The sequence below is a fragment of the Etheostoma cragini genome, chromosome 8, assembly GCF_013103735.1.
Source record: "Etheostoma cragini isolate CJK2018 chromosome 8, CSU_Ecrag_1.0, whole genome shotgun sequence".
NCBI classification, from domain to species: Eukaryota; Metazoa; Chordata; class Actinopteri; order Perciformes; family Percidae; genus Etheostoma; species Etheostoma cragini.
In genome coordinates this window covers 11,180,628-11,191,744 of record NC_048414.1, presented here as the reverse complement: position 1 = coordinate 11,191,744, position 11,117 = coordinate 11,180,628, and the positions used below count along the sequence as shown (strand labels likewise).

General features: G+C 44.8%; 1 protein-coding gene across 3 annotated transcripts in view; it reads right to left on the bottom strand.

Annotated features, from left to right (window-relative positions):
• roraa (RAR-related orphan receptor A, paralog a) overlaps window positions 1–11,117 on the bottom strand; it is a 179,515-nt gene that overhangs the window by 4,854 nt on the left and 163,544 nt on the right. For all 3 annotated transcript variants that reach the window (XM_034878207.1, XM_034878208.1, XM_034878206.1), the window contains 8 exons: window positions 7,770–7,855; window positions 6,094–6,235; window positions 3,515–3,910; window positions 2,760–2,881; window positions 2,521–2,653; window positions 1,438–1,545; window positions 328–438; window positions 11–123 (listed from right to left, as the gene is read on the bottom strand). In XM_034878207.1, the coding sequence (XP_034734098.1) occupies window positions 11–123; window positions 328–438; window positions 1,438–1,545; window positions 2,521–2,653; window positions 2,760–2,881; window positions 3,515–3,910; window positions 6,094–6,235; window positions 7,770–7,855 (1,211 nt within the window). The remainder of the gene's footprint in view (window positions 1–10; window positions 124–327; window positions 439–1,437; window positions 1,546–2,520; window positions 2,654–2,759; window positions 2,882–3,514; window positions 3,911–6,093; window positions 6,236–7,769; window positions 7,856–11,117) is intronic.

The window sequence follows — 11,117 nt, the reverse complement described above, 5'->3', positions numbered from 1 at the left end:
AGCACTGTACCTTTGTAAGTATCCCATCCTCTCTGTGGTTCTTTTGCAGGACGTGCTGGAGAGCCAGTTGGATCTTCTGTTGGAGTTTCTCAACCTTCACCTTCTCCTGGAGCCAAGACCGGTCTGTAAGGTAAATTAAATTAATTTTGCTACTGTAAAAAACACATGTAGGCCAGTGAAAAGTCAACTCATGCAAAAAGGAAATGATGCAGTGCCACTAATATGAGACACTAATTGACAGAGAAAAACAGGAGGGCATCCGCGTTCCTTTTCATGGCGAATGTGCGTATACTTTTTTCCCCTCTTTGCACTGTGAGTGACACCTACCAGCAGACATCAACACAAAGGCGGAGAACAGGGCGATCTCATCCTCAGACAGGTGCATAGAACACAAGTTTTTCCCAAACTCGAAGACGGAGCTGATCAAGTCGTCACAGCCTGCCACAGCAAAGGACACAGAGAGAGGGCTTAGGATGAGGAAGACCAAAGAACAACATCCACTCTTGATCTTTATTGGGAGAGAGGTACACACGGAGAGGAGAGGAAGGGAAGGGAATGAAAAAGAGCGGCATGCTGACAGCACATGGGAGCGTCTTAAGCAGAACAGGCAATGCTTTTACTGAGTTTTGCCTCAGAGACGAGTCACTTTTGGCAGTTGGGTGGTGTTATGCAAGCCAAAATGAGGTCACTATTGAGGCTTTTAGTTAAATCAATTATCGGGGATAGAGAGAGACAGGCGGATGCCACCGCGGCTCGGGAAGCCCATCACTCTGCCTACCCCACTATGGACCTCTGTGAAAACACACAGGACACTGGGACTCTCACTGTTGGGACAGATACACATGCTTACTCACATACATACACACACACACACACACACACACACACACACACACAAACACACACACATATACGAACGGTGGCACACTTACACCAAGAAACAGAATTCAGCACTTTTACTGCCACCATGGGACACATTTACATTTTCCTCCATCAAAAGGCAGTTGGAAATGCGAGTTAATCCATGGTGGAGAGTCTTACTAATGTCATAGCAGTCAAACACAAATGCTATTTGCCTTGAGATGTTTGAGGAATTGCTTGAGATGTTTTATATCAGACTATCAATGATGGGTTTGATAGCGCTCTCCCTAAAGACACTCTGTCTGGCTTTATTTATTCCACAGTTACAGGAGCCATATGCAGCAGAGCCTCACTAACATCTCTGTTGTACCATAAATAACCATAGCAGAGACAGCAATGCCAGGTGAAGCAGGAATGAGTTTGCTTCCAGGCCTTCAGAACACCAGACTCTAATTTTGGCTATTACACCAAGGGAGGGAATAAGACACTGTAAAGAACACACAAAATGGCAGCATGCAAACTCATTCTAACGTGCACCAGACACACCATACATCCACCCAAACCCACTCCACTTACCTAATGACTTGAACACATCAGGTCCGGCATACTTTCCATCAAAATAGACTGTGTTGTTTTGCGTGTCAAACGCACGGCACATTCTGACAAACACAACTTCCAAAGAGCCTGTGGAGACAGACAGGAACAAGATGCTGAATCTGAGCGCTGCTTTTCCCTCACAGTTCCACATCAGTAAGGGGATGCAAAACACATGATTGTGCTTTGTGCTATTCCATTACAATGAGTAACACAGCCACTTTGAAATACAGAAGCCTGCCATCAGAGGGATAAAAAAACATCTCTGCAGATGATAATATCATAGACAGAAGGCTATTCTTCCATAATGACATGCCAGATCAAAATTGGACTTTATTCAGTAGTGACAGTGCTTATTCATTAAACCTTTATTTAGCAAGATAGGTAGGGAATTTATTCTATCCTGCAATTTTGTACCACTCTGTGGGAGTGGATAAGAGGATCAAGAAAACGTAACAGAAGCCATTACTGCCTCGAAGGGAGATGCTAAACATGTTTTTAAATGTCATGTCTGACAAGGGATCTCAGCCTTTTTTCATTATTCATTTTGGCTGTGCTAATGTAAATAATTCTAAGGGAAAGACTCAGGAGAGGCGATTGTCTGTTGCATGTGTGGTATGTTTGTATCTGTGTGTTTGAGTATCTGTGTTTGTGCATAAATATAGGTGACAGCGTGCACAGAGCTATAGCTGCATTTAATATTCTGTAAGTATGTCTTCAGTTTGAATAAGCAGACATCATCGATGTCTGGGAAGAGAGAAGAGACTGGCAGCCGTCATTATAGGTATTATCTGAGCTCAGGAACACATTGCTAATCTAATGCTGTGTCCATTCCTGCTTTGTATCTAATGAACAGAACAAAATAGAGAGCGACAGAGACAGACAGAGGAAACAGGCAGGGTGGGGTCTCCACTCTGTGACACTGTCTGTGCGTGTGAAGAAGAGGGCTTTTGTGTAGTCAGGTCAGCTACGCCCTTGTGACAATGCCAAAGGGGGGGGTGGGGGTGATGGTGGTGGTGATGGGTGAGTTTGACGGCAGAAGGCCATGTTGACAGGCTGTCATACCTGCTTTCAGCAGCACTATCTGATCGTTCTGACACAGCTCCATGAAGCCGTCGATGCGCTTGGCGAACTCCACAACATACTGAATGGCCTCTGTTATTTTGATAGCACACAGCTGCCACATGACTTCCCGGGGCTAAGAACAGATGGGACAGAGAATGGGTTATTCACTTTAAAATAATGGATTTGATTACTGTAGCTGCTGTGAAGGCCAGCACAGGCCCCGGCTGTGGTCGAAGTACCTTGCTCTGGTAGCTCTCGACCTCCTCCTGCAGGAAGGCCTGCCAGGTCATCTGCTGCAGCTCCTCCCTCAGGTACTGACATGTCTCCATGTGTGACTTGGAGATATTCTGGGCCAGGTGCTCTGCAACACAACCATTGTACCATCGTCAGAAACCCGGAAGATCACAGTTGAGATCTAAATGTTACCCGATGTGAAAGTGAAGACCTCACTGATGAAATACGCCTCAGGAAAAGAAGATTTATTTACTGAGCTTACAAAAAGGAGGAGAGGCGGATACGCGTGGGCTTTTTTGACTGGGAAAAGGCTTGTTGACATTTTCTTTTACTGCCTGCAGGAAGCTCATAACTTAAGGTTGAGGCAAAGCCAATCTAGTTATGACACAAATGCATGGAGGGGAGGAGGGGCGCCACGTTACTCACTGAAACAAAGGTCACATTTTCTGGGAGAGAAATATTGAGTATAAGAATTTAAATGGTTTTGAAAACACATCTGTTAAAAGGAGTTCCTAGACGCAGGGGAGCCTAAAAAAATGATTTCCCCAGACACCTGCCCTGCTGGATCCTGATTGGCCCTAATTAATGGAAACTAATTACAAAAAAGAGGCTCTTTTAATGAGTGTTGGAGATGAGTCTCCAACCTCCTGCTATTTTAAGCAACCTTTGTGTCGTTTGCCCCACGGTTGAGTTGTTCTCCCCCCTCCTCCATTTTGCTGTCTCTCCTCTAGTCTCCCCCTGCCTCTCTCCTGCTCCTTACCTAGTTCAGCCATGGACACGGTGGGGGAGGTTTCTCCGTTGGTGAAGGAGCAGTAAGGGAAAAAGCCAGAGCCGGGGGCAAAGTCGCAAATGGGCTCCGGCTTGATGCCGTTGATGTCCAGGCCTGACTGGTCAGGAGATGGCTGGATGTCCAGGTAGAAGCTGCTAACTGCAGAGTCTGGTTTGCTGCCATCAGGGGTGTGACCATCCATGTAGCCGCTGAGGTCGTCATGGAGCTCTGTGAGGCCATTGGCGGAGAGGCCATAGCTAGGTGTGAGCGGCTCTGCCTCCCCGGGCTGTTGTTGGTGGTCACGCTGCTGCTGCTGCAGCCGATGCTTCTGGACCTCAGCGTACAGGCTGTCTCGCTGCTTCTTTGACATGCGACCAAACTTCACCGCTGTGATTAGCAAGACAAAACATGTTTGAGACTCTAGTAAACCATCACAAACAAAACATAAATTGTGTGATAATAAATTGTCCATACAATAATATGAAAGTTAACAAGTGGATTTCTAACAACTGTTCATACAGTATATACATCCCTTTATTGTTGAGTCTTGTTAAGAACACAGTTAAGTAATGTCAAGAGAATGCCTAAAACAGTGGAATTGCTCTAAGGAACATCTTGTATTATCTGACACTATTAGTAAAATTCTGACTGCTTTGAAGAAAAAACAAAATCTTGCCATCTGAGACTGTAAACGACAATAAAATGACTCATTTAGACAAAAGAAAAGGGTTGAAATGAGGATTTTTAGGCGCAAAATAGTGTTGTTGTGTACCACTATTATATCATATGCTATTAGCATTTTACACCAAATGGATTTACAGTAAATTAAGAGAGCTATACTCTTTTAACAGATAACACTGATGTATAAAAAAAGAAAAAAGAAAAGCTAATCTCCATATTTCAATAGGGATCAGTAATGACAGAAAGTATTATAAAAATGAACAGCTTCATAAGTACAGTGGCAGAAGTGGCAAGTGACTAACAGCTTACCAGCCACTCAAACACAATGAAGGCTAAGTTGCTGCCTCCTGTTTCAAGGTTTCCAGACTAAACAGTGGTGCTGAGAATGAGACTCCTTGGCCAGAGTTCTGGGGGTCTGGCAGTAAATCAGCTGGTCACAGAGTGTGTGTGTGTGTGTGTGTGTGTGTGTGTGTGTTTGTTTGTCTATGCACAGTGAAAAGAGAGTGAAGCGGCAAGGGGAAGAGTGCGGGCAGATGGGCTTTGGTGTGTTGAGTGAAGGCAGGAGTCACCTTCGTCTGTCCTAAGTGTGTGTGTCTACGTATGTGTGTGTGTGCATGTGTCTGGCTATGCAAAGGTACTCATAAGTGCTAATGTACTTCTGTGTTCATTCACATTCATGAATATGTATGCATGTGTGTAACTGAATTTAAGTGAAGTAGTAGTCTCTGTGCATTTGTGTTACGGTTTTAGTTTGTCGGTGTGAATCCTTGTCCTGTGTGTGTTTTGCACAAAAAAAACACATACATCATGTATCTGCTTTATTCTGAAATTATCTCCTCAGCTCAGACCAGTCTGGACCAGCCCTATCTGGACCAGCCTGGCACAACAGGAGCCCTCCAGCACACATCCCCACCTGTGTTTTCCCATTACAGTATTTCAGATGCAGAAACACTAATGACAACCTCTAACAACCTCCCATTTCTCAAACCTATTTTCTATTACAGCAACAAATTAGTCCCACAGACAAAGCACTCACCTGCTGCTGGCAGACAATGAACACAGACTGACTTCTTGACGCATTTGTGTTCATGTCACAATTTTCTGTGTCTCTTTGAGAATAATTGCGGTCATTATTTCTGTGTGTTTTCTTTGTCTCTAAACCAAACTAGCAGTTTACATTACCACATCAATATAGGGTCAGGAATAAACAACTAAAAAACAATAATGATAGACAGAAAGTAACAGGCACAGGGGAATTGTTGGGTTTGTGTAAATGATGTGTGGTCTAGACCTACTCCATCTATTACATGTCCTGAGATAACTTCTGTTATGGTTTGACACCATAAATAAAATTGAATTGAATAAATTACTTGCAATAAAGTTATGGTGTTCCTTTCTGACTCTCCAGGAAATACACCTCTGGCTCATCACTTTTACTGATTTTCTCTGAAAAACACAGATTTCTACTTGGGACTGAGGACATTTTTATTCCGCACGCACCAAAAAGTAGCATTTTCTGCTGCAAGAAGAGGCTGACTAGTAGTTTAGATTAAACAATGTTCTGCATTTCTGTTATTGATTTTTTGATCCAGTCTTCACCCATTATTTTAAATAAACAGAATTAGAATACCTGCATTGGTATTTTTGTAATACATAATGAGCCTGAAAAATACTACCAATAACTTCTAAAAATTACAATAGATGTTTAGATCTTGCCCGCCTTCATAGGGAGGTCAGAGTCCACAACAGCATCCCTGAAGCACTGGTTCAAAGACACTTCAGCAGAGCAGATTCTTGCCCACACAGGGGCTTGAACCTGGACTCTTCACCTCTGCCGACTCACCATGCTAGCCTGCTGTATCCGCCCACCTCTTCCATCATGCACTTACCATCTCGTGACATGCCCACTGCCAGGCACTTCTGCAGCCGGCAGTGCTGGCAGCGGTTGCGGCTGGTGCGGTCGATCAGGCAGTTCTTCTGACGGGGGCAGGAGTAGGCTGCATTGCTCTGCTGACTCCTCCTGAAGAAGCCCTGCACAGGAAAGGAGCAAGGAAAGACTTGGCGTTACCGTGGGTGGAAAAATGTTCTGGGACTAAAGGACCAATTCATGGCTTCTTAGTGTTTTAGTGCTGACAAAATCCATTACTAATTGATAGTGATTTACTATTTTGCTAGTGCTGATATTTTTATTTTACTGCTGCCAAATAGATTAGATAATAACACCACTGTGATGATACTGTATTTTCCTGGCCGCTGTAATATCTGGCATTCAAAGAGTGCTTTATTTCACCACTATGTTCAGCATGAGGATGGTGTGTTTTAGTAGGAACGATAACATCGGATGGTATTTTTCTTCTGTGGGGTTATTAGTGTTGATTAACGCAGCACTGGCATGTGCAGTGCTAAAGGATTGTGAATGCACACCGACTAGATTCCTTATCCTTTGACTTAATGAATTGATTCCAGCACATCATTAACATGCCCCAGTCTACTGCTCCATACACATATGTCTTAATTAGCTGCTCATTGGCTGTTTAATTACAAGAAAACAGCTGACAGCTGCCAAGTTGCTTTATAATGGAAGCCATTATGGAAACAGACTATAACTGCCAGTGACAAGCAGCACTCTTAAATAATGCTATGATTTATGGTCCAAACTTTTGTACTTGCAGATAACATTAAAGGCTTCTCTGCCTTGGACTAATTAGCAATCATTAAAGATAGATTTCAGCAGTTTATTCTTTAGTGTTTTGTTCCTTCCAGCTCCTGTGTGAGGGAGAGGAGCACTGGGAAGAACAGGAATCTCTTTTTTTTTCTTTCTCTCTCTCTCTCTCTCTCTCTCTCTCTCTCTCTGTCTCTCTCACACTCTCACACTCTCTCTCTCAAACACACACACACACACACACACACACACACACACACACACACACACACACACACACACACACACACACACACACACACACACACACACAGAGGAGCAAACAGCAAAGGTGCAGGCTGGCTGAGGAATGCTAATGATGTGCCTGGTGACAAGCACAGGGACAAGAATACACTCTAAGCACAAAATTCCCCTCACTGTGAATGGCTGGTGCATTTGAAACAGTACAAAAGGCGGCTTCAATGGAAGCAACACTGTAGCAAACAGCCAACAATCTGCTATAATTCAAAGCACTCTCCTTTTGATCATTTTATTTCAAGAAGAGCATGCTGCAGCAGAAGCAAAAACACAGCAAAAAGACATGTCCCTGGGAGGGAAAGGCAGAGGGATGACTTTGTCCGACTAATTGTGGTTTTCTGTGATGTCCTCTATGGGGCTTGACCACTTTAATGATTGTGTTCTGTGTGTTTACACTCTGCCATCCCTCTCCAAATGATCGTAAAACTTTTCAACATTTTCAAACGTTTTTCCTTGCAAGCAACTTTCTTTACCTCCTCAAATTTCCCCTGTCTTCTCACTCTCAGTTCTCCTGTCCTTAACATACACACACACACACACAGACACACACACACACAAACAAACACTCCTTCCCTACACAAACAGGTACAGTCTCTTGATGCTTACCTTACAGCCTTCACATGTTATCACGCCATAATGGATGCCTGATGATTTGTCTCCACAGATCTTGCAGGGAATTATTTCGATTTGAGCTGCAGAAAAGAAAAGGAAATGAAAGAAAATAAAAAAATAAAATAAAAAAAATCAACATTTTGCTGTCACAAGTCACTGTAGAACACCCTCACCATGGATCCATGTTGATACATGAAAGAGCACTGTGCTTCTAAAAACATCTCATCCGGTGGCTTTTGAATCCTCACTTCCACAGAGCATTAGCTGAATATTTACAGAGTTGGATGTGTATGTGTGTGTGTGTGTGTGTGTGTGTGTGAGTGTGTGTGTGTGTGTGCGTGCATGTGTGTGTGTGGAAAAGGAGGCCATTTTAAGTCCTCACAAGCAGCCAATGTAAACATGGTATGAATTTGCATCCTAAACACAACTTACATAAGGAAATCCCAGCTACCTAAAAACCCTTGCCTTGTGCAAAGACAAAGGTTCAGTTAGCCACATGAGTCAAACTTGACCATAAAAACCATAAAAAAACTCAGAAGTAAATTCACTTTGGCCACACATAACATGGCTTTTATGCTGGACAGAGTGGTGGCGACTGTGGGTGCGAGTCTGTAACACTACATGAAAAGAGCGTTCACTGGCTGTGGTCGTGTTGTGCTGTTGACAGGCCTGTGATTCACTCGCCGTAGAGGACAAAAGCACAGAGAGGACAGCCCTCATCCATCGTTGGTCTTCTCTTCAGGAGCGGACAACAGGGCAACACAACAGAACACACAGACATCAGAGACACAGAACTCCCAGCTTGTCTCACTGATCTCAGCTTTATTACTGCAGCCACTGATGCTACATCCCTCTCCACCTCCACTTCCCCCCTCTGCCCCTCCCTCCCTCCATCTCTCCAGAGATCTCTATCTCACAGCCCTCCTCCACATCTCCAACATCTCAGTCCCACCATCCCAACAGTGCACTGCAGCGCCAGACGAACTTCGCTATCTGATCTAAATCGAGGAAAGATCACCGCAGGATGTTTCCTCACCATGTAATGGTTTTCTCCAAACAGCCATGCGACCAACCAATCAGAGCATGTGGAGTTATTGCAACACAAGTCTATTCCAATTAGGGGAAGAATATTATAATTTTGCTATAATAAGATGCAATAAAAATTACAATAATTAAAAAAGTGGTGGTACATTCACTATGTCAGAGTGTTACATCAGCCTCTCCCCTCTAGTCAGGCCTAACAGTCTCTTCCCAAGACTAAACTAGACGCTTCAAACATCCCTCGCACACCTTAACAACCGACCTCTTTAAACTAGTTTGATCACATCAAAAGTACTTGTGCTAAAAATCAATCCAGAGATCCCTGCCCATTTTAATCATCTGCCTTGGAGCTTGTAATGTGTCATGTGGATAATGTCCTTGTCCCTGAGGCATGCCTGGGAGAGGCCCTTAACACAGAGCCTCTAATCCACTAACCCCGGAGCCACACTCCATTCATTCAGGAATCTGTGTCTGTTCTCCTCGCGCAACAAGATCGGCCATGTTTACATGGAATTAGCCTACATTTTAGTAAAATGAACAAAAGGGAGTGGTGGAACATGCACAATTAAATCTCCTCCAGACAACACCTCCTGCGATTTGTGATTCTCACATACAATTGAGGGCACTGCACCTCGTCGGCCCGGATTAGAGTGAAATGCATGCAGGAGAAGGGCTTTAACAACCTAACTGAGAGGGTTAATTTATAATTAATCTTTTCCTTACTGTGCACAGTTGCTTGTTATTTCGGTTAGGTCTATCTCTGTATGAGTGCACTCTATTGTTTGTTTTTGTGTTCTCCCTGCATGAGCATTAGCAGTGCAGTGTGTTTCGACTCCTTTAGCGTTTTCAGCCTCATTACTTACGTAATTTGTTCTGACATGCACTCACAACAAGTGAAGCGTGCTGTAATTATGACTAGCTGTGGCTATGGTGAGCTAAAGGTTGTAGTGACAGGCCCCAGCCATTGGGTGGCAGTGCAGGGCTGTGGCTATGGTTGTCTTGCCAAGTTAAGCCAAGCTTCCACCCACCCTATCCAGCCCACAGGCTTTTGGCTCTGAGCTCCAGCCTCTGATAGCTCCAGGCTTAGGCTGCTGCTAGCTTCCCCCACCCCCACAGCATAGCTGTGAGATGCCTTCATCTCTCCTGAAGAAGCGGAGCTGGCTAGGCGCTCACTCAGGCCTGACAGAGGCTATGCCACATCAGGTGAAAGCAGTGGGAGTAGAGACGCGGTGGTGCCAGGCCAGGCAGGGCATACACATACACAAGCAAGCCTCACAAAGCCCTATCTGCAGCAGGAAGGCCCTGAGTGCACCCAGCCTCACCAGCTAACACCCTCTCACTCCACCGCTGCACAAGCCCCTGGATGCTCAGTTCACTCAACAGTAAAAAGGGTTTGTCTCTGGACCGGCTGAGGCAAGCTCTCTAGTTTCTTGTATGAGAAAAGACCTCAGTCTGAACATAAAGTAATTTCCACACCAGGGTAAGAGGCTTTCAAAAGGATGTGGAGAGGTCAAGGAGAATAAATACACAGCAATGACACAATGAAGATCAAATAGACCATGAAGTCACCTACAGCATCAGCCTAAGTCAATATTTGAATAGCTGTATGACCGTGCAAGTTGTCCTTTTGAGTGAATGGTCATGGGGCCCCTAAGCTACACTCTAGACAGTGAAGATGATTTAAACTGAATTCACACAGGAGAGTCAGTCAAAAAAGGCCTGCGCTTATAAGCACTCCCAATCTGGCAGTCAATATTTATTGACATGAGCTGCGGTGTTAACTGCCTCTTGGTGTGAAACAGGCAGCTGCTGGCTTGCTTGAGCTTGACCAGCGCAGTGCCACTGATCCCATTCACCGCGCCTGCCTGCCTCCCTGCCTCCCTGCCTGCTTCCCTGCCAGCCAGCACTGCCTGCTCTGTTTACCACATCAAAGCCAGGCACAGTTAGACGGGCAGCCATGCTAAAGCCCATCCCAGCAGCCTGACGCTCCTTACAGTACTGTGAGATGGCCTCTGCACGCAGGCCACTTCAAAGACACATGCTGAGACGCCAAGATTATGTGTGAATCACACTGCAGCACAATCGCAGCGCATAACCATAAGGGCCTGACAGCAGCTCAAGACTGATTTCCTGCATGCAGCATTGCAGCCTGGTGTGGGTGTCTTGGACAATGACTATGGCCGAGAGTGGAGACAGTCAAGCCCAATGCTAAAGCTTGTTCTTTGTCTGTCTGTGGTTGAGCAGTTCAAGGACACTGATTCACCACACTAGCAAGCCCTTTGAGGGGATGACGTGTCACTC